The sequence below is a fragment of the Chiroxiphia lanceolata genome, chromosome 1 (genome assembly GCF_009829145.1).
Source record: "Chiroxiphia lanceolata isolate bChiLan1 chromosome 1, bChiLan1.pri, whole genome shotgun sequence".
Taxonomy (NCBI): domain Eukaryota; kingdom Metazoa; phylum Chordata; class Aves; order Passeriformes; family Pipridae; genus Chiroxiphia; species Chiroxiphia lanceolata.
In genome coordinates, this window is record NC_045637.1 from 153129698 (window position 1) to 153157681 (window position 27984).

Sequence of the window (27984 nt, forward strand, 5' to 3'; positions counted from 1 at the left end):
AAAATGAAAATAGGAGAGGGAGAAGGGAAAGAGGAAAGAAAAGAAAGATGGAAACAGAGGAAAACAGAGAAAAGAAACAGGGAGGAAAGGGGGAAACAGTGAAAAGGAAATGTGGGAAATAGAAGAGAAAGGGGGAGGAGGGTGGAAGAGGGGGAAAGGAAAGAAGAAATAAAGGAAAAAAGAGAAATGGAAAAAGAGAAAGGGGAAAATGAAGAGGGAAGAGGAGAGGGAGAAGGGAAAGAGGAAAGAAGAGAAAGATGGAAACAGGGAAAAACAGAGAAAAGAAACAGGCAGGAAAGGGGGAAATAGTGAAAAGGAAACTTGGGAAATAGGAGAGAAAGGAGGAGGGAAAGAGGAAAGAAGAGAAAGATGGGAACAGGGAAAAACAAAGAAAAGAAACAGGCAGGAAAGGGGGAAATAGTGAAAAGGAAACTTGGGAAATAGGAGAGAAAGGAGGAGGAGAGGGGGGAAAGGGAAATAAAGGAAAAAAAGAGAAATGGAAAAAGAGAAAAGGAAAACATGAAAAGCGAAGAAGAGAGGGAGAAGGGAAAGAGGAAAGAAAGGAGAAAGGAAGGGTAAAGAAGGAAATGAGAAGAAAAAAAGATAAGAGAGGAAAAAAAAAAGAGGGGGAGGAGGCAAAAGAAGGGAAAATTAATAAAGGGCAAAAGAAGCCGGAGGAAAAAAAAAAGAAGGGGGAGAGAGGAAACGGGTGCAGGGAGGGAGTAGGAAGAGGGAAGGAGCGGAGGGAAGGAGCGGAGGGAAGGAGCACCCTGAGCAGCGCTGTCCCCCCCGGGCCCGGCCGTACCTGGGGCGGGCGGGGGGCGGTGCCGGGCCCGCCCCGTGCGGGAGGCGGTGCGGGAGCGGAGCGGGCTCGGGGCCGGGGCTGCCTCTTCCTCCTCCTTCTCTCCCTTCTCCTCCTCCTCCTCCTCTCCCTCCGTGCCCCGCTGGATGCGCCCAGCCCGGCGCCGGGAGCCGAGCGCTGCCCGCCGCCGCTCCGCCGGGCTCCGGCCGGGATGGGGAATGTTGTCAGGCTGGGGAACGCCGGCAGGATGGGGAAGAACGCGGTGCTGGGCGTCGCGGTGCTGCTTCTCGGCTGCCTCCTGTCCGCGGTGAGTGACCGAGGGGCTGCGGGGTCCAGCGGGGTCCAGCGGGACCCGCTCCCTGCGCTCGCTGCGTCGGGGCCGCCGCGGGCAAACTTTGGGCAACTTCGGGAGCGCTGCCGGGTGAAGGCAGGTGGATCCGTTCGCTTCCCTGATCCCCCCCGTCCAGATATTTGCTGACCTGGAAAACAGCGGTCGCTTGCTTTCCTTTTTATTCAGGTGTGCGTCCCCTCCGGGAGCGAGGAGCGCTCTTCCTCCCTTGAGCTGGAGGAATTCCCTCTGGGATTTTAGCGTTTTGTTTCACGACCGGCTCTCGGTTTCGCTGCCGTTCAGATTTGCAACCCGGCTTTCGCTCTGCTTCGGTTTCTGTTCGGGAGCTCGGTGGTTCCATGCAAAGCTCTCCCCCGCCCCAAAACGGGGGATAACGGGATGAGAATTCCCAGAGGCGATTCAGCGGCAGGGCAGGGGGCTCTGGGGCGGGAGTGGGACCTTCCTCCAGCTGCCCACGGCAAGTTCCGCAAAGTGCCGCTCTCCAACAGCACAACCTCATGTGGATGCGCTGTGTAAGGGAGGAGCAGGAGCTGGGAGCAGAGGATGTGTTTTCTGGCTGCCGTGTCCCTCCTGGATGTGATTTCCACGCTTGCGGGTCCCTTATTGGGGCAGTGGCGTTTCCTCCCCGGCCGCAGATGGTTCGTAGCTGGGTCAGGATGTGCAAACGGGGCTGTTTCTGCTGGCGATGTGTCTCTGCTCACACACACAAATACACACACACGTGCGTGCAGGAGCTGATTCCCTGTGCCACCGGGACTCCTGCACACTTCTCTGAGCTACCTGGTCTAGGGGAAGGTGTCCCTGCCCATGGCAGGGGGCTGGAACTGGGTGATTTTTAAGGTCCCTTCCAAACCGCTCTGTAATTCTGTGATTCTGTGATTTCAGGCTTTGTTCTCGCAGCCTTGTTTCCTTGCAGTGTTTGATTTCTACTGAGCCTGTTTCTAATTCAGCAGGCTGGGGGAGGAGGGAGGTTGGGAGCTGGCTGTGTCTGAGTTTCCCTCTCACCCTTAACCTTCTCCCACACTTGTTTTCTCCCTGGAAGGTGAGGTTGCCTCATCAGCATCCTGAGGTTGCCCACTGGAACTGGGTTATGTTGTCAGTACTTTGTTGCTGATCACTTCTGTTTGCACTGCTGGGCTGGTGGGCATAGAATCATCTCAGAATGGCTTGGGTTGGAAGGGACCTCAAAGATCATCTCCTTCCAATGCCCTTGCCATGGTCAGGGAGACCTTTCAGTAGATCAGGTTGCTCAGAGCTCCATCCAGCCTGACCTTAAAGCAGAGTCAGACCAACCAAGCTAAGCTCAGAGAGTGGAAGTTAACCCAAATGTGTCACTGCATCACTCACCTCCCCTTTCTTCTCCCCTTGTCCCTCAAGAAATGAAACAAGTGGACTTATTTCAATTTTTTTTTTTTGGCTGTCACCACATGCCACCCAGCCATCTGCATAGCCAAAGACTTTTTTGGTGGTAGAACAGGCTGTGAAAATGGATTAAAGTATTAAAAAAAAAATGACAAGGCAATTAGTTCTTGGAATTCTACAGAGTTTTGCTTTAGGGAAAAAAACTAAGTAGCTGATGTCCAGGTCTGGAACTGGGGACCAGGAGAAAGGGACAGCATTCCCATCAGCTGCTGGAGGTGCTCCAGCTTTTAATTCCACTGAAGCCCCTGGCAAAAATCCCATTTCTTTAAAGATTGTTGGTATGAAGAGATCCTCTGGGAGCAGATCCTACAGAGGGGGAAGTCAGGCATCTGCTGAAGTTCACCCTGGAAGTGGTGACAGGACTGAGCCCTTTTGCTGATGCTCTGGGGCAGGTCATTGCTGTCGAAAAGCACGAAGCCCTAAAGCTTTGGGACAACACCAGGCACAGAGTGGGTGCAATCCTGTGACTTGTTCCTTTCCAACCCTTTCATTATTCTGTTGTGTTAATGTTCCTGGGATCTGGTTCACACTGGTGGGTTAAAAAGATTCACATGCTCCTTTATCAGCACTGATTTGCAAGGTGACCAATACTGAAGGGCTTGAGAAAATCCCTCTATGTTTTGTTTCTCAGCTTAAACGTTGGATTTGGTGCTCATTTTTAAAGCAAAAGTAGCTCTTCAGTCGTAACCTGGCTCTGGGACCTGTGATGGCTCAGAAGAGTTTGCTTTGGTTGAGGGTCTGTTTTTTCTTTTTCTCGTATAATTTATTGTGCTAATTTTTATTGGTGCGTCCTTGGGAAAACTCTGAACGGGGAACAGTCGGCTGATCAACAGCTTCGGTGCAATAAAAGCTTTGCAGCCATGTGGTTCCTAATTGCTGTTATAACCTTTCACCTCGGCCTCTCATGGTCTCCCAAGTGTGGAAGGAAAAAAGGGAATTGGGCAAATCTCATTTGCTGTAGTTCATCAGGCCACGCTCATCTAAGACCTGCCCTGGGCAGCTTTGAACAGTGGCAAGAAAAGGGCTAAAGTTGGTGGTGGGGGCACAATGTAAATGCACAATAATCCCTTTTAGGTTCTTTTGTGTCATTTTGCCTTTTTAAGGATGAATTCAAGTTAATTCGGCCTGAAGAGCTATGAATTAGACACTTTTCTTTTTTCGGTGTGTGTCTAGAAAATGAGATGTGGATAATTGGAAGCAGTTGGTGGATTCCACGTGCCTTCAGACTACAAGCTCCTTGAATTAGCCAGATCTGCCCAGCTGGTGTAATCTGTAAAGAGTAAAACTCTTCAGACTTTTACTCTGCTCCAGCCATGAAATAGAATAAAAAAGAATGGAATGGAAAAGAGTAACAAACCCAGATCTGATCCTTCATCAGTCCGAGTGTAAATGCTAGAAATGGGACCAGTGTGAAAAATCAGTTAAATTTAAGCTCATGGCACAACCACTTCAGCTGCATCTGGTTCTCTTTCCCCCTGACATTGATTGAGAACCTAAAAAGTGAGATAAATATATTTCAAACAAAATGATCACTGTTTTTGCCAAAAGACAGGGTACTCACTAGAGTCCTCAAGCCTGGTTCCTGCACCCAGCACAAAGATCCTTCAGCAGTAACAACATGTGTTTAACAAAGGCCTTGCCACAAAGCCTGAGTGTACCATTGGGGGTGTGATTTATTAAATTTATACTTGTAGAAATGCATGACTGACTTTATTTAGGAGAACCAGTTGCCCAACCCTGTGTCTGGGTAGCTCTGAAAGTCTCATCTCTCTATAAAGCTGAAAGTTTTCAGAGAACATCTATAATCAGCAATATATTTATTGTAGAAACTCTTATTTAGGGCATAACAAAGCAAAATTGACAAATAGGCAAAAAACCCTCCCCTGCATCTGAGTTAAAAACCTTCTCTGTGGAATATTTAAGGCTATTTCCAGCAGTGTGTTACTCCAGCCCACCAGTGTGTCAGCAGAGGGATTCACACCAGCATTATCACATCCTCCCTCCAGCCAAGAGGTCTGTCTCCAGCAGGAAAACTCCAGAGAACCAGGCAGGGTGGGAATTGTGATGTATTTTAAAAGGAGATGAGTCTTTAAAAAAAAAGGGATATTTGCCAAACACTCAGCATCAGGAGGAGGATGGGACCATGGACAGAGAAAGCTGCCTGGCTGGTGAATTTGGGAGTGAGGGTGGATTTTCCCCTTTTTACAGGCACTTTAAAAATCTTCTGGTTCAAACTCCTTCCTTTTGTAACATCAGTGGTGTGAGAGCCCCAGGGCTGCACCAGATAAAAATGCAAACTGGGTTGTGCTGCCTTTTGTGCTGAGTCTGTCAGGTGGTGGCTTGTGAGGCTGCCCTGACATTTTGTTCTTGTTTCGTTGTTTCCCAGTGGTGTGACTTTTCTGAGTCTCTTATCTGTCTCTTCTCACTTGGCTTTCCAAGGAGGGGCCCTGGAAGTTGGTGGATGCAAAGCAGGGGGATGCTCTGCACATTTGGCAACTGTGGGGTGGGTGAGTGATGGGACCATGTCGGGGAAGAGGGGCTTTGGCTCTCCAGAGGCTGCCTTGGAAAAGGCAAAAAGACAGAGTTTATATCATTATTCAGGGGAAAATAATAGTAGTAATAAAGGATAGCATCTTTTCCCCTTTATCAGATGGTGTTCAGCACAAACAACTGGAAAGAGTGGTAACTTGTCAGAACCAATCTTCCACTTCATGCCCTGCCTTAGTCTGGTAGGACTGGGAAGTTATCTGGTGTTCCAGCTAAATTGTAGACACAAATCCTTTTGGGAGATGGAGAACAGAGGGAAGAGGGACAGGAATATCTCGCTGTTCAGCTTCAAGTGTCCAGTTTATTGGCAGCCTGAGGAAAGGCACCAGACACTGCATAGATCAATGAGACCCAAGATATGATGATCTCGTTTTCAAGTCGGATCTGAGCTCACTTGGAGGGGATTTGTCACACTCTGCATGGCCTCAACTTCAGGGAAAGGCTCAAATTATCTGTGCAGGATAAAAACTGTTCCTCAGGTTTTGATGGGGAGCAGGACTCAGCTTGGTTTTGTGAATGTGGTGGGTCACATCCTGCCCTCAGACCAAGTCAGGCCCAGTGTGGCAGTGTCACTTCACTGCTTTGAGTGAGATCCCTGCTGCATCCCACCAGCTCCAGGAAATGGATATGTGGTTTTCCAATGCCTGGGAAAGGTTGTGGGATTAAATATAGCCCCGTTCTCTGCTCTCATCAACTTTCTCTCTTCCGTGTCGGAAAGAAGAGGAGAGTCCTTTGCAAGAACCAAAATCTGGGAAATGCAGCCAAGAAAAACCCTCAGTTCTGGGCCAAAAACATAAATAGAATGGGTTGGAGATGCCTGGAGACCCCAAAGCAGGAGGGGTTGGAGTTCTTGCCCATCAGGTGGGATGGAGAGCATGGATGGACAGAGAGACAGACTTGCCAAGCCTGCCTGTGCCATGGCACTGATTTGTCCTCCTACCCTGTGCAGCCAGGCAGGGTTTCCCTCTGTGAGTGCTGAGTCCTTGCTGTCCCACTGCTCCCTCCCTTCCACGCTCCCAGATGTTTTCCAGAAGTCACGAGCTCTCACAGCTTCAGCTGGGTGGAAGCTGAGCCAAGAGGGGAGATGCTTTTGCCTCTGAAAATGAGCTCCCAGAGGACTGCAGTGGAAGAAAAGTCAGACCTTTTGTTTTGAGGTATGAGAGGGCCAGGGATGTGATTCCAACCACCAGACTGGCCCCCCTCCAGAGCTCTCACAGCTACTGCCATGGCAGGGAGGTCCTGTCCATGGTGAGAAGGCTGTTCACCAGCTGAGCAGTCTTCTTGTCACTGTTCCCTCTAGGAGCAGTCCACAGTGTGCTTGGCTTCCTGCCTCACCACCAGGGATTTCTCTGGGATGATTCATCATCCTGGGCACAAGCTTCACCTTTTGCATTACAAGACCACGGTGCAGGGAGAGTTCATTCATTAGTGCTCAGAAAGTGCCCTGGGGAAGGTTTGGAGAGGAAAGATGAGCTCCCCAAAGCCACTGTTTGCTGGATGCTCCTTGCATCACTATACATCCCTTTATTTGTTAACCAGACTTCTTTAACACTGGAAACCTAAAGGCTTCTGGAGATGCAAATAAAAGTGCAAAGTTTCCTTGTGATAGGGATGTTAATAAAATGCCAACATTTTCTACCCTGAAACTTCAGCTTTGTTGGAAGCATCTACTGGCTCCAGCCTTGCTGCAAATCACTTTTAAATAGCTCAGCCTCATGCATAAACCCTAATGAGGGAAGAGCTATAATAGCAAGAGCACTTATGTTTAATAATTGCCAATCTGCACAAACATAAATAGCCCGTGTGAACACGGCTTGACCTGCTGGCAGGAAGCAGGTGAGGTGAAGAGGCAGAAGCAAATGTGATATTTCTCTGCTGTTCCAGTCCTTACCTCTGATATTCTTGCCCCCACTGCTGTGGATGCAGATGTGGTGCCCTGGTAGGAAGTTGGCTTAGATGACATTGGCTCTCAGTTCATTAGTTTTCAGATGGTTGGTTTGCTAAGTGAATTTAGGGACATTTTTGTGTGCTGTGGGTTGCTTAGGGCTGGAAAGCCCACATTAGTGCTGCTTTGCTGGCAGTTTATTGGGCCAGATTTTATCTACAGCACTGACTGTTAGATATATTTAGTATTTCCGGCACTTAAAGACTTATTCCTGTACAGGAATTTTAGAGACCCTGCTGTACCTTACATTAGCAAAGTCACTTTTCCAGTCAGCTGTAACAGTGGATATTAACAGCCCTAATCTCCCCCATTAGTCACATTAGATGGATTTCTCCCCCCAGGGCAGTCACTAACTATCCATTTCACTGTTTGCATTGCTGGGAGATGGAGATTTACACTTCTGTTGTTGGCATTTACACTGTTAGAACTGAATGGGAATTATTTTCTAATTCAGAATCAAACTGGGATTATTTTGTGGTGGGTTTCACTAGTGAGCTGGACAAACAGGGTTGGTGATGTTTTGACAAACTGCTGGATGTCATGGCTTGGCTCCATTGATTTGCATCAATTTAAAGTGGGGAGGAGACCAAAGGAGTTGAATGTGGAAACCCCAACTCTGTTTGCTGAGCCACCACCCCCATGATCTTCCTCTTTCAGCAGGAATATTGCTGCTCCTGACAGCTGGGAGGCTGAGTATGAGCTCCACAGTTTTTTTCCTCCTCATCCCTGTCATCTCATCATTAGGGAAGGGGAAAAAGAAAAAAAAAATCTATTTAAATACAATTCTTGTCTGCAGGGGAAAATATCAATACTCCATGTCTCTTTTTTAAAGCTGAAATCTATCGGGTATCTTTTAAGAAGCTGTTCCTTCGAGGCTCCATCCTTGATTCTGTGTTTAACAGATGTTTCAGTTAATACCTGGCGACCTGTAACATCACAACCAGTATCTGAGCAGCGTCCCCAGGGCCCTTATAAATGTCCCTGTCAATCCCAGCTATCCAGCCTGGGAGATTCCTTGCAGGTGGCCTCGGGGTGGGATTCCCCTGACAGATCAGGGCAGGTTTTGGCATTTCTTTGTGGGTGTGACCAGTTGATCTGAGCTCCCCTTGTGGTCAGCCTTGTCAGGTCTGTGCTGCTGCTCCCTCTCAGGCCCCTCAGGCCAAAACATCCTCTTGTCCCACATCATCACTTTCCAGGGAGTGAAGCCCCTGCAGGTGCTCTGTTATTTGGAGTCCCTGCCCATGGCAGAGGGGTTGGAATGAGATGATCTTTAATGTTCCTTCTGGGACCGTTCTGGGATTCTCTGATGCTGTGAGCACTGAAAATAAATTATCTCAGATGGCACCACGTGCCTTGTTATGCACCTTTCTGAACCCTCACTGACTACAGTTCATCCCTTAGGTAGATTTAAGATCTTAAGCTCCAAGTTGAATCCCTCCCCAGGTTTCTCATGTTGTGTAAGAAGGAAAAAAAAGAAGGAAATTTGCTCCATGCTGAGCTTTTCCCTGCAACCTGCTTTATTCATTACCCAAAAGCAGCTTTTATTTCATCTCTCCTAAGTGGCAGCTCAAACTTGGAGGAACACATCCCCTTGCAAGGGAGGAAGGAAATGAAATGGAATATAGTGATTGTGATGACCACCCTCCCCCCCCAAAAAAAATCCCCAGCAATTCAGCACATTTGCACCAAAATGAAAAGCAGCTTCAATGCTGGCATCAGCATTTTTATGTGCTCAGCTTGGAAAGGGCCAGAATCCAAATCCTACTGGAGATTAAACCTCTTCCACCTTTATTTTGCCATAGCCACATCCAACTCTTACTTTAAGTGAATATAATGATTATTTTTATAGCTTCTTTCCCTTTACAGACCCCCATCTATTTGTCAGGGGGCAGGGGAACCTCTTTGGAAAGTTGATCCCATTTGTGTGTATGTGGGATACATGCATCTACTTTTTTTTTTTTTTTTAAATTATTTTTAAGTCACCTTTCACAGCCCTCAGGAGCTTCCTGAACAGAGATTAAAGGCAGTGCCCTGACAGACTGTGATTTCTTGCAGAGGGAGGGAGGGAATGGAATCTTTCCCAGGACCATTCAGCTCTTGCTGGAAGGAAAACCTCTCAGCCCTGGGGCTGCAGCAGCACTGGCTGATGTGGTTTGTGGATCCCACTGCTAAAGCCACTTCATCCTCCTCACCATCAGGGCTCAGTCCTCAGCTCTGCCCAGTATTTCCTGGCTGTTTTTCTCCCTGGAATTTGGGACAGTTCAGCCAGGAATGTGGAGGGATGTTGGTACTTTCTTCCCCTTGTTGAGCTGGGAGCTCCATGGAGGGGTGATGGAGCCCCTCTGCCAGCCTTGCCCTGCCTGGGGATCCCTTTGGGAATCCCTCCCTGGAAGGTCACAGGGTTTTCCTATTGCCCTGGGGTGGTTTCAAAGCAAGATCCGAGTGCAAAAGAGCCAACCCTGAGACAAGCCACTTGTTTCCCTCAAAGTCTGGATCCACCTATTTAGTTATTTTTCATTTTCATCCTCACTTTTAAGAATAATTAGGCTTTTCCAGCCTTTTTTAACAATAGAAACAGCTTGTCTTTTTGCTTGACATACTCAAAGGCAGAGAAAAATGCTGCTGCTGAGGCAGTTCCCAGCTTTACAGGGCACCAAAAGGAGGCCAAACATAAAGACTTACTGAGATGCTGAAGTGTCAGCTGCTGAGCTGAGTGAATTTTTGGGGGGAATGATATTAAATTCAGCTGCAGACCCATGTGGGTCTCAGCTCTGCTGTGCACTTAATTCCAGTGCTCCAGGGATTCCTCTCAAAGGATTTTCCCACCCTTTCTGCTTTGCTCTACTCCCTGACTCTCCTTGTACAGTTTATTTCTTGCACAGTTTCTCCTTTTCCACCTGCTGGAGGTGGTGCTTTGTAGCTGGGGCACAGAGATTCTTCTTCTTTCATCATCTCCAAACAGTTTCCTTTGCAGCACCGTTTCTGGCAAAATTAAACTTTGTTCCTCCTTGCCCTGCACTCTCTTCCCTTTCCTGGGAATTCATGCAGCAAACGGAATATCAAAGGCTTATCTTTAGGCTGTTTGTGTACAATGCAGATGAGGGAAAGTTTTATCAAGAGAAATAACAGCCTATATTGGAAAAAGTGAAATATATAATTATATGTATTCTTTTTTCTATGTATTTATACGTAGAAAAATACATACTTTCAGGCATAGAGGGATTTCTTGATGTTTGAAGGAGAAACAAAGCTGAGTAGCCTTTGCTCTGGGTTTGGCTTGAAGGTGTTTCTCAGTGGGACATGAAATATAAGCCTGTTGGTTGTGGAGTGTCTTGTTGCAAACCCATCACTCCCATCCTTCTGTGCTACAGACCTATAACGTATCTCCGAAAGTCAAGCTCACAAATCAACAATCATGGCTCTTCTGGGCATTAGAACCCTTAAAATTCCGTGGAGACAGTGATTTTTATGACATGCCACAGTTTTCCTCACGTCTGGCCACCTGCTCGTTCCTTGGTGCCACAGAGGTGATAACTCTTGCCTGTGCCTGCAGTCCCCCAAAGGACTGAGGCTCCCACCTCCCTGACTTAGTGATTTATTTGCTCTGCAGGTGCTAATTACTCCTTTTTCTTGTGTGTCATTAACAAACTTTACTCAACTTAGAGCAGTTATTTCAGGCCTATGCAATGTGCAGCCTGAAGTTTCCTCGGTGTGTTCCAGAGGGAAAGAGCTTTAAAAGCTCTTTTTTTCTGACTCTGGCTGTACCAGTCGGTCCAATAAAAAAATATTATGTCCCATATATCAGTAGTCAATCATGGCTGTGACAGCACTTGATAAAACTGTGGTATGAGATGTTACTTTTAGAGACCCATTCATCTTGATCCTCAATTCTTTTGGAGACGCTTCAGTGGCTGAAGGTGCTCTGGGAGTGCATGATCTACACTATAATTAAATTTACACACCATGAGGAAGAGACTCGTAATGTTGAAGTGTATATTTGTGCCTTCCACCTTGACTGTTGTTTTCATTTGGATCTTACAAGCTTGGGGATACAAGGCAGGAACAACCTTTCTGTCTCCTTGAGGTGCCTGCCAACATAGGGCTCCTGTTGTGTTCATACAGTTATTTACCTTTCATTTCTTAAAATTCACTTTTTTGCTGTGCTGCTTTCACTGGAAAGCTGTTCCTAGAGCTCTCGTAGTTCAAGTGTGTCAGCCAATCCCTGATGGTTGTGTAGATGGTAAGGAAATTAAAAGTTTAAGCTTGCTGCCTTGGGCCTACTTGACCTGAGCCTCAGAAATGTCTTAGGGGACCAGTAAGCATCTGGAAATATTTGTAAACCTTGCTATAAAGCTGGGGTTGTCAATTCAAATTGGTTTGCCATGTGGTGTTGTTACAGGGAGATAAAACAAAGCCAGGATTTATTGAGGGGACATCTTCCAAAACCATTACATTCTGTTGTGGAAGAGGAGCTGAATAAAGGTTGTGATTTTCTGAAGGGAAGGCACCTCACGCTCTTGACAGCATATGTATCTGCTCTTTGGAAAGAGAGATGGGAAGGGAAAATGGTCTATGTGGTTGTTGCAAGCTGGGATGGAGGCCCCAGGGACTGGCCAGGACCAGTGATCCCAGCATGGAATTACCTGGGGATATGGGGAGGACAGGGATGAGGGAGAGGATGGAGATGGTGGTAGCTGGGAGCCACCAGCAAGAGAGACTTGAGGGCAGGAATTGCAGCTGCAGAGGGATTAGGAACCACAGCCTTTGGAATAACCCCAAATTTGAACTTAATCTAGTGTGGGTTGACCCCTGGGTCTGCTGATCCCACTGTGGTCCCTGCTGTCTAGAAGAGTCCCAGAGCTGTAGCATTCCCAGGGATGGCCCGTGCTGGGAATGCTGAGCAGCCCAGGTGCAGCTCTCTCTCCTGAACTGCTTTATTGCAGCACCAGTTTAGTGATTTTTTGTTTGTTTTTTTTTTCTCTGCATATTGGTCTAATAGTGCATTTCCCCTCCTGTCCCTCTCTGCTGCAGATCTGACAGGATTTGTTATTACACAACTGCAGCCATCATCATCATCATCAAACAGCAACTTAGTCTTTGATTAGGGCTTGCTTTCTTCCCCACTATGGGACTGCTGAGAAGTCAAGTCTCTCTTTCCAGAAGGGGTATTAAAAATGCTTGGCAGCTTGATGCCCCTCTCCTTTGCAATTGTTTCTTCTCTGCCAGTTCACCACTCAAGCTTCCTGGGCTGTCAGCTCTGAAGACAATATTAAATATATATTACAGCCCTGGGAGGAGAGCCCAACCAGCCAGAGTGCAATGGACCTAAAAATAAATGCTGATTTCCCTTGCAGAGCAGCCTGGGGAAAAGTACAGGCAAGGAACAGCATCCACTGGGGCAACCATAAGTAGAAGGAGATGAACCACTAAATTCAGCTGCAGTGGAGAAAGGCAGCAGTTCAGGACAAAGCTGAGCAGCTCTGAGTTCAGTTCCAGACTCTGGAAATGAACGTTCTGCTAGGGGTGGTCTTGTGACTGATTACCTAAAACCCAACCTGGGAATGAGAAAAATATACTTCCTCTACTCATTTTTTACTTGTTTCTTTTCACTTTTGTCTGCCTGCATCCTGAAGGTGTTGTAATTTTGTTTGGCTGGATTAGCCTTGCAAATCGATGTCACAAGGATGATGCTGTCACCCTGTACATGGGATAACATCAGGGAATGGCAGCACCTTCTTTTCCTTCATGGAAGAATTAGGAAAAAATTCTTCACTGAAATTACTGTCAAGGGTTGGAACGGGCTGCCCAGGGAATTGGTGGAATCACCATCCCTGGAAGTGTTCAAAAAATGTGTAAATGTGGTGCTTAAAGACACAGTTTAGTGGTGGATGTGGCAGTGCTGGGTTAGTGGTTGGACTCCATGATCTCAGAGGCCTTTTGTGGTCGGACTCCACAATCTTTTCCAACCTTGAGCATTCCATGATTCTAAAGTAAAAGGCTGGTGCTGGAGTGTTTGTACGCTCGATGGGGTTGAGTTTGGCTGGGGGTAGGAAGGTTTGTAGCAGCGAGGGAGTGAGGTGTGAGAACAACCTGCCACGAACTGCATTGAGAGCCAGAAAACCAACATCTGTGCTGGAGGTTGGCCCATTTCTGAAGGGGAAGTGTTGTCTGTCACAGGGGCTGTCCCAGGAGGAACCTGCCTGTGATCTGTGTGTTATTCAGGTGCTGTGCAGGGAGAGGAGTTGCTGTGATCCTGTTCACAGGGGAGTGCTCTCCCTCCTGCTCAAGGAAAAACCGACCAAGGCAAAACAACCTTTAGCAGGAGCAAAGTGCTACCAAAGTGGGGATCTCCCTGTCAGTGCAGGAACAGAAGCTTGGCAGCATTTGGAGCCATATCCATGTTTGACTTTGGGGCTGATCAGAGTAGGAGATAGAAACAGGTCATCTTGCAAAGAGAACCATTTCTTCTGTTTTAAAAATGAAAATCCAGTATAGAAATTCAGTATAGAAATCCAGTGTAGTTTGTTGAGAGATGGGCAGGATCTCTCTAGGGTTTCATATGGTCATGACAGAATCATGGAAAGGTTTGGGTTGGAAGGGACCTTAAGGATCATCTCATTCCAACCCCCCTGCCGTGGGCAGGGACACCTTCCACTAGCCCAGGTTGCTCCAAGACCCATCCTACCACGGCCTTGGACACTTCCAGGGATGAGGCAGCCACAGCTTCTCTGGGCAACCTGTCCCAGTGTTTCACAACTCACAGTGAAGAACTTCTTCCTAACATTTAATAAATTTCTCCTCTTACTTTAGAACCATTCCCCCCTGTCCTATCACTATCTGCCTGTGTAAAAATTGCTTTCCCTCTCTTTTATAAACCCCCTTTAAGTACTGGAAGACTGCAATGAGTTCTACCCAGAGTTTGGTCCCTCCAGTGTTGCAGTTTTGCCATGTCCCTGCTGGAAAGGTCCCACTGATGATCCCTCTTTTGGCAGCCTTCCCCTTGGCCTCTGTTTTGGAATGTGTGTGAGTGTGATGAGCTCACTGCCGGATGTGTTTGTGTGTCAGGAAGCTCAAAGCCAGCTGGAGGACCTTGCTCTCCATGTGACAGGGGCCACTGCCCTGTCCCAAATTTACCCCATGTTTCTAGGGATCCATCCACAGTGGACCCAGGCCTTCCTGTGCCAGCCAACAGTGTCATCATTCAGGTTGTCATGAGGATCAGGAAGGGAAGGAGTGTTTCCTTAGGGAGCAGAGATAGGGAAAGGTTTTCATCAGGATGGCAGTGCTCAGACAGGGGTTGGGTTGGCAGCCCCAGCACGGTGCTTCTCAGAGCACATATGGTCTGATTCTTGTAAATCTTGGGTCATTTTGCCTTTTTAAGGGTGTATTCAAGGTACTTTGGCCTGAACATCTACGAATTAGACACTTTTTTTTCAGTATGTGTCTAGAAAATGAGATGTGGATAGTTGGAGGCAGTTGGTGGATTCCACGTGCCTTCAGACTACAAGCTCCTTGAATTCACCACATCTGCCCAGCTGGTGTAATTTGTACTTTTCTTCAGGGTTTGACTCTGCTCCAGCCATGAAACAGATTTGTGGGGGAAAAGAATAAAAAAAACTCAGATCTGATCCTTCATCAGTCCGAGAGTAAATGTTTCAGACAAGGGAGAGGTGAAGATTATTATTTTGGATTGCTCTCATGTGAGAAATAGGGTTCTTCACCCAGGTTCTTCACACTGTGCTAAAATAACAACAGCAAGATTGAAAACTGAGCTTCTCACCCAGAAAGATGCAGCCAACCATCTCCAACCCCACGTGCAGAGGGACAGGAGCTGCTCAGAAGGGATGAGAGGGAGAGAAATTTAAAATTGAATTTGTACCATAAGGTCTGCAGTGGGGACACCATTGACCTTCTGCAGAGCTCACCAGTTAGGGACTGGAGCTGCTGTCTGACAGTGGGGGGTGTGGTTACTGTCAAATGAGATATAATTGATCTTAAGGCCAAGATATAAAGATTGTTGACCAATCTCTCTTCACATAGACCTTGCTGGCTGTTTGCCTTCTAAATGTATTTTACTTAAAAAAAACCCAAACAAACCTTTTACTTGAGGAATATTCTCAGAAAGGTGAGTTTTTTTGTTTATAAAGTTGTGAAGGGTGGGGGAGATATTTGTCCTCGGGGATTTTAATTCTTGGTTGATGGGGAAATAAAAATAGGGTTGCTTTTCACCCTTTTTCTTCTCATCAAGAAACTGGAAATGCTCAGAATTCCTGAGTTATTTTTCTTAACAGAAGGGTGAATAAAGAAAAGAAAAGCCTTGTTTTGAAACTTTCTTTTCAGGGCAGAAAATGACCATAACGTGCCACACCTTTAATTGGTGGCAGAGCCATTTCTGGGAAGGAGGGAAATACCACTTTCCTCATTCCCAGGCTGCCAGTCTGACACACTCAGAGAAGGAATAATGACCTGTGTCACAGATCAGGTGATGGAAGATTTTCAGTTTGGAAAGTTGTTCTATCACAACGATTTGTTTGAATCATATTCAGTCTTAGAGTCAGGAGATCTCTAACCCACTTCAGCAGCAGCAGATTTAATTGGGGAAGAAAATGTTCAGGCTTAGAAATATAATATTGGACTAAAGGTGTTTAAGAGTCTGAGAAGTTCCTGATCACTGAGGTCAGGGGTTTTGGTGTCTCCTGAGGAGAATATCAGTGGGTTATACCCAAGTTGTGTTTTCCTGCAGAATGGTGGCATTTAATGGTGTGACAGAAAGCAGCACATCTGGGTGTCAGGAGAGGGCAGGAGGTGCTGCAGGGGAAAAACTGCATTTTCTTCGTTCTATGGGAGACGCAGAGATCAATGTGTCCATTCTTGGGTTTGACTGGGAGATGGTTATTCCAGCCTCTAATCCAGCTCCTTGTCCTACTGGAGCTAAAAATCCAGTAACTCTCACGATGGAAGGAACATCTGATCTCCCTTCTCTCTGCAAGGAAAATGCTGCTGAGTTCCTGTGACAGCGCTGTCCTGATGGGAAGTCCCATAGGATCCTGGGTTCAAGACCTCAGTTCCAGCATCTGCCTCAGCATCCCTCTTTCCAAGCAGGAGCTGGCACGGAAAACAGAGAGATAAAAGCATGCAGGGACTCAGTCACATATTCCTTGGGCCCAAGGAATTTCACTGGAAGCTGTGCTTGGGAAAATCCTACCCCTGCAGTCACCGTGCCCAGCCAGAATAAATCAGCTTAGCCCCTGCTGACGTGGACATTGCTGTGCCCTCGGAGGGTCTGACAGGAGGATTAAAGCTCCTGGAAATTGTTACCCTGGAAGGCTGAACCCCACAGGCAGCACCGGTGCTCCCTGTGATCCAGGGGCTGTGGCACATGGGGTGTTCCTCAGGGAACTCCTCAAGGAGAGGGGGTGGCACAGTTTGTTGTTGCCCTTATCACGACCCATAACATTTGTGGTCACCATATGGAGAGCCCCTGGCAAAGGAAGAGGACTCTGGCAGCAAGCCTGGGTGATGATGCTTGGGAAGAAAGAGGTCCTTAACCATTGGAGTGGGATGGTGGGGTGAATCTGGGAACGGGTTCAGCATTTGGCCTGAGGGCACTTCCAAGATAGTGGAAAACCTTTCGGTCGTCTATGAAGACAAATAGCAGCACAGCCAAGGAGTTGGAATTAAGTGTATAAAGATTAAATCCTATAGAGATCCCTTGCTTAGGAAATTTCCAGGATTCAGCAAATTGAAACATTGAGTGAACTCCAGCTAGTTCAGCCACAGGGAATGAGCTTTTGCATATCTCTTTTCATAGAGATTTTGTATGTTCTCCGTGACTTTTTCTGGTCCATAAATGGGGTGAGGAGAGTTCACGTGGGACAGTGTCCAAAGGGTTACACATGGTTTAGTACAGTGAGTTTGCTGCACAGCCTTGGAAAATGGGGACTGGGATGACAGAGGTTTCCATGTTTCTTTTGTAATCAGCTAAGTGCTCTCACTCTGATAAGCCAAATATGATTTTAATTAAAAAGCCATTCCAGCTGGATTTAATTTTTGTGCCACTGAAGAGGCAAATTGCTTTGTATATAAAGAGGAAAAAAAAAAATTGTCTTCTTGTTCCAAAGAGTTCTAATCCACAGTGGCTTGGATTCCAGGTCAGGGATAATTCTCCTACTTCTGGGAAGAAATGTGGTGATTTTTGCTTTCTCACATCTCCTTTAAGATATCCCTGCTTTGACTCCATGTGTTAAGGAGTTAATTGTGCCATCTCAGGAGGATGCTGCATTCCAAGGAGCCAACCTTGACTTTTGTTCCCTTTAAATGATGGCTTATAAGAGGAGAGTCCAACATTTCGGTGCTGAGGGGAGCACTTCCCTCTGTTTTCTATCCTGCATTTCATTTTGTGGAGCAAAACCTGGTGCTGGGCTAAATCTGGGGGATATTTAGCCATGTTTGGTGGAAAATGGGTGTGTGCACCTGGGAGAAAATGAAGATGTTGTTCTGCTCCCTTACATTGTTCAGTCTTATCTGCTCAAGGTGTTTAGTTGGGGCATGAGGTGCTGCTGTCAAATATCTCTGGTGACAACTGTCTGACAGCAATTTGTGTCACCAAGGACACGGATGACACATCTTCCCTAAAGGCTGATAGACAAGAAGAGCAGCTGGATCAGAAGTGCAGCAAGGTGATAGTTACAAACTCCACCCAGAGCTCTCAAAGGTCTTGCAGATTTAATTTTATTTATTTATTTGTTTATTTTGGTTTCATTTATTCACCCACAGGAATATTTCCAGTCTATATAATCACAGTTATGGTCTGGAGCGTTGCTGTAAATAACTGGGGGAGGATCACTGAGTTTCACTTTCCTAAAGCTCTTTGAAAGGCTCAGTTTTGGATGTGTAGCTGGACAGGCTGCTGGGTGTGTACAGCAGGATATGGCTCCTTGCCCAGCTTGGGAAAACTGTGGAAGAACATTCCCTCCTCCCCTGGGGTCTTGTGAGCATGTAAAGCACATCAGTTACAACACAGCTATAATTACTGACGTAACAGGCTTTATATTGGCACACACACCTCACAAAAAGGTACTAATCATTTTAGGCTTTTGATTTTAGGCTTTGTTGCTGCTCTTTCCTCACCCTGTGCTGCTGCTGTGTCTTCTGTGTGATCCCCTTGAGCCCGAGCCTGGGAATTGAGGAATGAATTTAAGAGGCAAAGCTGCATTTCCACACTTGGAGAAACCACTTTCTCTCTTGGCCTGATAAACCTGGGAGGGATGCACAGGGCACAGCTCTATCCTGGTGCCAGTTTTGCTGTGATTTAGAAGTGTCTCATCTTTGTGCTGTGTCAAAAAAGTGCCATAAATTCTCGTCTAAAAATAACAGTCACCAGTAACGTGTGCAGGGCTGGGAATGGGATGTTCTGGGCAGGAAGCAACCCCTAGAGGCAGGAAAGCCAGCAAAGGGAAGTTGATGGCAAGAACCAGATGATGGTGAACACAATGTTCACTGCAGTGGTCAAGCCCAGGTTGTGGAACAGAATATCCTCATTTTTCACTTGTCTGGGTGGTGGGTTGTGGAGCTGGGAAGAGTTTCTGAAGGAATCTTGGCCTCAGACGTGATTCCTGTTGGCAATAACTTGAACTGCCTTGTCTGGAAGATCATCCCTGGCTGAAGCAGCCTCTGCCAAGGCAGTAGGAGGCTGTACCACTGAGATGCATTTTCAGCTCTGACCACAGGCAATCCTCAGGGGAAAGATTAAGGTCTTCACAGAAGAATAAAGCAGTTGGGTTGTGAAATCCCAGCACTAAAGACACGTTTTAGGTCCATGTTGCCAGATTAAGACCCAGATGAGTCTGATAAGCCACATGCAGTGCAACCCTCTTACATGATGGGGCACCTAAAATAGCCAAGTGGGTTAAAGTGTGATCCCAGAGCTCATCTGCAGGCACAGGGATTGCACAATCCATTGGTTTTCATTAAGTACATCCAAACAGTCCATAATGGGCAGGTGCAGCCAGAGTTCACCGTGTCCCCAGCTCAGTACAGCAAGGCTGGGCTTGTGGGGTCCAGCAAAGCCAGAACTGAGGACATGGATGTTCTTGCTTTGAAGACCAGCACAAAAAAAAAAAAAAAAAAAAAAAAAAAAAAAGAAGTAAGAATGGTGTCTCTGCCCTTCATCTAAGATGGATTTCTTTCTCTCATGCTCTGGAACAGAGGAGGATGTTAAGCAAAGGACAGTGAGACTCCAGGCCTCCTTCACCTATTAGTAAAGAACTGCATTCAGAGCTGCTGGTCACTTTTGGCAACCCCAAAAGCCAACGAAGCAAAACCGGCAGCGAAAATCATGCAATTATTTAAAAAAAAAAAAAAAGAGGAAAAAGAAAAGAAAATATTAATTTCTCATTTATTTATCACATGGGTTACAAGATATTTAGTATCTTCTCTGTGCCATCAAGATGATGAGAAACTGCTGCTGCTGATCTCCTGGCTGGGATGATAGAATCAAGGAATGGCTTTGGTGAGAAGGGACCTTAAAGTTTATCTTATTCCAACCCCCTGCCATGGGCAGGGACACCTTCCACTGGACCAGGATGTACTAACCAGGCCAGGAAAAAGGAAGATACCTGCTGGAATCTTGGGAATTGACAGCAACCAGTGGCTCCCACAGTATCAATATGACTTTGCTTTGCCTCTTCTTGCTTCATGACTTGGATATTTAGACCTTGATCAGGCTTTTCTAACAAAAACACCTTAATCGAAGAGAAGTGCCCCTAAAGTGGAATTTATAATGACTTCTGTGCAGCATTTCCTCCTCTTGAAGCCCAGAACATTATTGAAACTTCATTGTTTGAACGTGGGTTTTTTCCAAACATAGAGCAGCAAGAGCATGATTAGAGGCCAGCAGCTATTTGGGAAAATCCAAGTGGAATTAAACATCTCAGTGGCTGGGCCAAGATCCGATATCCAAACCCAGGAAGTCTGTGCAGTTGTAACTATATTAAGATTAGAGTAATCCCTGATGGGAAGGATAGATTATTTTATTTGGCAAATTCCTAAAAGCAGTTAATTTTCACCAGTTACCACCAGTAGGTTGAGTCCAAAAACCTGTTTCTGATAAAGTATAACTCGTTCTCTGTTGAACTCTTCCTTTTCAGGAGCTGAGCTGGGCAGCCCAACATATTTCCCCTCACCCCTGCTATTAATCCAGATAATCTGGAGAGGGTTATGAATTTCTGTAGGTTTTCACTTCACAACTAGATGTAATTTTCAGACTGTAGAGGTCCTCTGAGGACATTCAACACCTCATTCAGCCGCCTAAATGTCGGTTCCCAGAGTTACTGAGATAACCTTGGAGTGAGGACATCCACACCTTGCTCCAGGAGGGTGCAGAGCTCCTCTACATCCTTTTGTGCTTCCTTTCCACACCTTCCTTTGTTCTTTATTGCCCTTTTAAAATCGTTGACGTGAGCGGTGTCACAAGGCAGATCTTCCCAATGCCTTGGAGAAAAGGAGGATTTTCTTCTTGTTCCTCCCCACTGTTCAGTTTATAGAGCAAACAGTTGTGTTTGCCTTTTCTCAGGAGCACATAACTGGGAGTTCATGCTGAATTATTTCCCTCTTTCAGTCCCTAAATTCTCCACTTCTTTGCCAAAATTCAGACTGCCATACTGGAGGGCTGTGCTGAATCTGTTCTCTTTTGAGTCCAGGTTTTTTATTTTGCTGGATTCAAATAGATCTTCTCAGCCAGCAATTACAAGTGCTTTGAGGTGCAAGTTATCCAGGCCTGCTAATTTTAAATGTTTACCTCTGGTATAAGCTGTTTAACATCTGCCTTTGTTATTAATGAACTGGAAAAAGCTTCTTCATCACCATCAGAGCCAATCACGTTTCACTGCTGCTTTCCAAATACAGGTCAAAATCAGACATTGAACTTTCCTCTACTGCAGCGTGCAATCTGTAAAATTTTGTTGGTTGTGACGTTTTTTGTTACAAAAAAAACCCCAAACAACCCAAAAAACTCCAAGGAAACAAAACTCAAAACCAACCAAAGAAAAACAAAAAACTTAGAAATATTCATTTCTCATTAATCTCTTATTTTTATCAGCTGTGGATTTTTCCTGATGTCTTCAGGGTCTCATATAATGCTTTTAAAATTCTCAGTACTGCATTTACATTTCTTCTTCTATATTTGCCTTAGTTCAGTAAATATTGGGTTGTTGGTTTGCTTATTTATTTTCACTTCCAATTCCCCCTTTTAACCTGTAATTGAACTGAGATTAAGTTTTTACTCCAAGTTAATCATTTGCACTGGGAAACCAGGCTTGGCTTGGATCATCATCCCTTTGGCTGCCTGGCCCATCCTTCCAGAAGAACCATGACCTACCTCACAGCACTGAGCAACCTGGGCTAGTGAAAGGTGTCCCTGCCCATGGCAGGGGGGTGGAACTGGATGATCTTTAAGGTCCTTTCCAACCCAAACCATCCTGTGATTCCATGATCCTGTAAATAGGGCAGCCAGGGGTGGGTGGTGAAGGAGGTTCCCCATCATCAGTCTGGTTCCTGGCCATCAGGAAGAGAAGGTTCCGTGGCAGGTGGGATGCCCAGATGGCAAGAGGAAGACGGGTTTTATTACAGAGGCATCATTTGGGGAACCATAGGGATATTTTAATAGGGTACTCCAACATTGTGAACCATAGGGATATTTTAATAGGGTACTCCAACATTGGGAACCATAGGGATATTTTAATAGGGTACTCCAACACTGTGAACCATAGGGATATTTTAATAGGGTACTCCAACATTGTGCTGTCCACTCTCTTATATGGATCTGAATCATGGGTCATCTACCGTCACCACCTGTGACTCCTCGAACGCTTCCATCAACGCTGCCTCCATACAATCCTAAACATCCACTGGTCAGATTATGTGACCAATACATCTGTCCTAGAACCAGCAGAAGTCACAAGTATTGAGGCCATGTTGCTTAGAACACAGCTGTGCTGGGCAGGGCACGTCTCCGGGATGAAGGACCAACCACCGCCTCCCTAAGATCTTGCTTTATGGTGAACTTGCCACTGGCTGCAGCAAGAGAGGAGACCCGAAGTGAAGATACAAGGACTCCCTGAAACAACATCTCAGCCTTGGCCATACTGATCAACATAACTGGTCTACTCTGGCCTCCAGTTGGGAGGCCTGGAGACACACCATCTATAACGCAGCTGTCTCCTTTGAGAACGCAGCAGGATCACCCTTGAGGAGAAAAGACAATGCAGAAAGAACCGTGCCTTGCAGAATTTACCACCTAAGGAGTCTTTCTGCTGTACCTTTTGCAATTGGACATGTCTGTCTCGTATTGGCCTTTCTAGCCACCAACGTGCTTGTAACAAACGTGGGTAGAGCCCTCCCCAGATCTTCATTTGCAAAGCCCAGCCATGACTCCAACATGCTGGTGTTGCTTTCTGGATGATAGGGAGGGGAATCTGGCACTGAGAAAAAGATAATATAATCTTAATGACGTCATTCTGGAAGCGTAGGGATGCGCTCCTGGAAAAGTTGGGAAGGATCAACAGAGCAGAGCACGTACGTGCAGCCGTCCATTTCCTACAACAATTGTTTACTCAAAAATCGACTTTAATAAACACTATAATCAGCACAGGGAAATTTCCCACAGTTCACAGGGAGGACTTAAGAGGGGAACTTAATTCATTTCACTGAGGGGGGTGGTTTTAGAATTGTTATGAACAACTTAAGTGCTGTTTCATTAACAATTTTACAGTTTGCTACAATTAATAACACCAGAGAAGAAAACTAAACATGCTAAATATTAAACTCTCAAACTTTCAGTAAGTAGAGCACATGCAAATGGGGATCCCCTGTTTGGTGTCATTGTTTCTAGAGGTATGTCTGTGTTTATAAAACATATTTCTATTCATGTGACTTGGATGGCAAGCGAAAAACTTGGCTGAGTTTTGTCAATTAATGTTTTTAAAACATTCTTGGACGATGTTACATACCCGTACTTGAAGTGTTACTGTGGTGAGTGCCTTCTGCAGGAAATCTGGGACTTCCAGGAGTTCATGATGTGACTGAAAAGCCTCTGCTGCAGGTAAAACTTTGGAGGGAAGAAGGACTGGTTTTTTTAATTGTTATTGTTTTTATTCTTTTAATGATGCCCCCTGATTGTTTTAGGATGGCTGATGTTTTGAGGTTATCTCCTCCCGAGGCGTTCTGTGACTAGAAACTTTGATGGCAGCTTGAGCTGTAGCAGAGGGACATTTAAAGGAGTTTTAAATCTTCATCTCAACATAAACAGAATCATTTAGGTTGGAAAAGACCTGGAAGATCATCGAGTCCAACCATTGACCCAGTGCTACCATGTTCACCACTAAACCGTGTCCCCAGTCCAGAGCTTCTTGAAGCCATAAGATTTATCCTTCTTAGATGGATAAACTCAGCTGGACTCATTGTAATCTTCCACTGTGTGACTTAGAAGATGTCATCTTATTTCCAGTTGCACCCTGAATTAATATCCTGACAGGACAGTGGTGCAGGCAGAGGTCTTACACTGGTTGATGTTAAAGCACCAGGTAAAACGTCACTGACATGAAGCTGTTGTAGACAAAAGGTGAAGGAATATCACCAAGGAACTAAAAGGGCACAAGGCAACTGGGGTGGAAAACAGCATTTTCAAGAGAAGTGAAGTCCTGTGTTCACGGTGTCCCCCCTCAGACAGACACTCCTTCAGGGACACAGAGGTTCTCACATCAAGGGTGGCTGAAAGGAGGTTGTGGTGAGGTGGAAGTCAGTCTCTTCCCACAAGTGAGAAGTGATAGGATGAGAGGAAACAGCCTCAACTTGCACCAGAGAGGTTTAGATTAGATATTAGGAATGATTTCCTCATGGAAACAGTTGTCAGGCACTGGAACAGGCTGCACTGGAACAGGCTGACCGTGGAGTCCCCATCCCTGGAGGGATTTAAAAGCCATGTAGCTGTGCTGCTTGGGGACATGGGTGGATGTGGCAGTGCTGGGTTAACCACTGGACTCAACGATCCCAAAGGTCTTTTTTCAACTTAAATGATTCTGTGATTCTGTGATGTCAAGGTCTGTTGACTGGTCCTGGTCAGCTGCACAAACCCTGGGAAAAAAGCAAAACCACAGCAGGTGGAGATGCCTCCTGTGCAGAACCGGCTCCTGATTCCCTCTATTCCTTCAATATCCAACTTTACTGATGTTTGAGGACAGTGCAGTCCTTATGTATAATAAGGAAAATCCCAGGTATGATTTGAAACTGTCTGAGGAGCTCTCACTGAGGTTCACATGGGGGGCAGGGGGGTTTCTAAGAAATCTTTTTTTTATCATTAGCGTTGATTTTGGGCAAACCTGTTTTTTTTTTTCTTTCTTTGTCAACATGAACATATATATCCAAAAGCTGTTGGGATATGTTGTGTCGCTGAGGGAGCTGGAAGGGATGAAGGGGGATGCCCTTTTCTAGTAGCTTTTCTGCTTCTCCTGGGGGATTATTTGATGGCTTGAAGGTTTTTTTTTCCTGTTCAGCTGCAACTCTGCAACACAAATATCCGGTACACTGATATCAGACCTTGCTGAAAGGTGATTATTTTATTAAGACTTAGATAAGGGAGCTGGAAGGGTTAATCTTGGTTCCTGCTCCTGGTGTAACATTTTATCCTCCTCATCTTTCTATGCTTCTCTTCTCCACCTGCAAAATCGGAATTTCTCAGGGATTTTCTTTTGCCTGTTTTAGTTCATTTTCCACATCAAGGCTGCAGAGGAGGGGCTGAACACACAGACAAACCCTCTTACATATGGCTGCTGATTATGTTAGGCTGGAAGTATGATAAACAATAAACTGGAAGCAAACTTTTGTTTTGGTCAGAGGAAAAGAGGCAAGTGATCCCTGCTGGACTTTTAACTGGAGTGCATGTCTCTGTGTTGGAGTAAAAGCACGTGAAGAAAAATGATAAGAGGTCTGAAAAATGTGGTGGGAAAAAAAAAATGAAAGAACTGGGGATGTTTATTCTAGAAAATGAAACACTGAAGGGAGAAGTCACAACTTGTCTTTTAAGTATGTGAAAAAAAAAACCTGCTACAAATAAGAAGTGGGAGAAAAAAAATCTCCATAACCAGTCTGGGTAGAACTAGAAATTTGGGGCTCAAATTGCAGCCACAGTAATTTAGTGTTTCAAAACATAGACTGATTCTTTTTGATGGTCAGCAGAGAGAAGCCCAGGAATTGATTAGGATTTATAGGGACACTGGGGAGTCTCTGGCACTGGGGACGGTTAAAGAACGGGACAAAAGCTTGCAGAAACCATTACTGGGACTTCTTACTTATCAAATAGGGATTAAATAGTCACATCTTATGGACTCTCCTAATAATAGTTGTTTTTTCTTTGCCCTCAGCCTGTGAACCCAGTAGACAGATTGTTAAAAGAATCCCAAGAATTGCACCTTCTCCCTTTGCTCTCAACTCAGAATCATCTTCATGCAGAATCATGGGCTGGCTGAGGTTGGAAGGGACTTCTGAAGTTTTTCTGTGCGACTGTTTGAAATTTAGTTTGACCCTCTGCATAGCCCCAACCATTAGTTTCTTCTTTTGACCTGCAGTACAAACAGACCCAAAGGATTTGGAAGAGACACTCCTGAAAGAGGCAACTCCTGCCTGTCAGTGTTAAACCATCCCCAAGCAATGCTTTGCTTCTAATCCTCATTTGTCTCATTAGGAATTCACTCATTGGAATTTGTTAAGCCTTTTCCACATTAAATAGATATCCTTGGGAGGAAATCTTCTTATAGTTTAGGCACTTGTTGGCTATGACTGGTTACACATTTTCTTTCTCTTTCTCTCTCTAACTTTAGCTGGGCTTTTTTATTTGCTTTATTATTATTATTTTTTGCAGTAGCAGGTTTTCCAGACCTTTAATCATTCCTATAATGCCATTCTCAGTGTTTTATGTGTAGGTTAGGCAGGGTGTATGTTATGCCAGGTGAAATCCTCCCTATTTCCAAGCCAGTAGAAATCCCCATGGCTGAAGTTTGTCTCACAACTTACTCTGCAAACAGACCACCACCACCCAGTGAAAATCTAATGGTTATTATTTTTAAAAGTGAAAAAGTGGACCCTTATAGATGAACATTTGTTGTGTAAGAGGGGGTGATATGGCTCCTCTTTGACCTCAAGTTATTGTAAACAACGTTGTAGTCAAAAGGTACTTGAAGAGCAGTTACAAATAATGCAGATTGCTACAGTACAAGGGTTGTGGAACCAAACAGTCACCCAGAAACATACAGTTTCAAAAAATACAGTTTCAAAACATACAGAAACAAATAAACATGTTTAGAGGGTTTTAAGACTTGGGTAGAGAAATCTGTGGCTGAGCAAGAGTAGCATTGTTGTGAGACCAAATTCAGCCCTCCAGAGACCCTTCCAGCCCAGAATTCCTGTAATTTGATGATGAGACAGCACTAGGTACTATTTGTTCTGTGGCCACCACGATGCCTCTGCTGAAGCCTTTTCCTGGGCAATACTGGGGTAATCCTTTGGCCAAATTTCCTGATGAACAGGTTATTAAAACAATAATGATAAGGGATAACTCACTCTTGTGTGACTTCAGTGTTGTGTTGGATGAACCACTTCACGAGTTAGTCAGGCCATGGTTGTGTTGTCAGCTGGAAGCACCACACCAGTGTCACCAGCAGAGTACTGAGCTTTTTGGGGGGCTCAGGTCCTTGCATTCAGCTGGTCAGAGCATCTGGCTGCCTCAGAATACTTTTGTTATAACCAGAAATCGTTTCTCAGGACCACTGAGACAGTTCCCTGGGCTATATTAGCAAAAATGACCACTCTTGTTATAGACTTTGACACTCAGTGCATAAAAAAAACCACAACCCTGCACAGTCTGAAATCATCCCACTTCAGAAAGTCTCTTGAGAGCTGAAATCCTGGTGAACTCAAAGGGACACTTGGAAACAAAAAGCCTCCTCTTCTGTTATCCCATGTTGTACTCAGTGTTTGAGAGGCACACGAGACAAAGGATGAATGAGCAGGTAGGGCTGATTTCTTCCCAGCAGTTTTCCTTTTCTCCCCTCTCTCGCCCTTCTGGAGGTGAATCTGTGGGAGTAGATGTTCCCTGTGCTCTTCCCTGGTATTCCTGCTGCTCAGCATGCTGCTGCCTGTCTCTCAGTTAATTGATTTGACACACTTGAAGGAGCTTTGGGGAGTCAGCAAAATGGTTTTTTGCCTTAGTTTCATGCTTTCTTCCCCAGAATCAAAGTTGAATTTAGTTACTATCAGACTTTTTTCTTTCTCTTTTTTTTCTTTCTCTCTTTTTTTTTTTTTCCCATTCTCTTGACTTTCCAGTCAGGAAATTGGAGCTAAACCTGCAGGGCTGCAGTTTTTTTGGGTAGCTGTCTGGTGTCACTGCTCTCTTGATTTGATGTGAGCAAGCACAGCATCCAGGGATGCCAGGTTGGAGCCAGGAAAGGTCAGGCTCTGGAGGAGAAGTTACCAGGCAGGTTGGGGCTACTAAGACAAGGAGGAGGTGGCTGTAAAGGGCTGATTAAAGGCACTATCGTCATGATTTAAATTATCCTTCTCTGTCTTTTTTAAGGGTCTTTTCCCCATCTCTAATTGTGGGCAGTTTGGCCATTTGTAGCCATGTGATGGATTCTGCACTACCTTGTTCCCTGAAGCCACCAAGGAGCTTTGCCCTGGATCAAAATGGTCAGAAAATGCCCCAAGAGGTGTTTGCTGGAGACAGAGACTCCGTGAATATTATGTTGCCTGTAATATAGAACCAGGCAGCTTTGGTTTAGGTGTTCCAACATCCCTCAAGTACAATCAGATTAACAGGTTCTTCTGCTCTGTTGTTTCCAGCAGGGGTTTCAGGTTCTTATGGGCCTTTTC

General features: G+C 45.6%; 1 protein-coding gene across 3 annotated transcripts in view; it reads left to right on the plus strand.

Annotated features, from left to right (window-relative positions):
• Positions 1 to 844: 844 nt before the first annotated feature.
• Positions 845 to 27984, plus strand: part of LOC116793376 (vasoactive intestinal polypeptide receptor) — a 110008-nt gene continuing 82868 nt past the window's right edge. Inside the window, exon 1 of one of the 3 annotated variants that reach the window (XM_032701196.1) lies at positions 845 to 1109. In XM_032701196.1, coding sequence (XP_032557087.1) covers positions 1014 to 1109 — 96 coding nt within the window. In that variant the 5' untranslated portion in view covers positions 845 to 1013. Of the gene's footprint in view, positions 1110 to 24205; positions 24336 to 27984 lie in introns of those variants that run through there. The other 2 variants (XR_004359465.1, XM_032701203.1) reach the window with 2 other exon arrangements.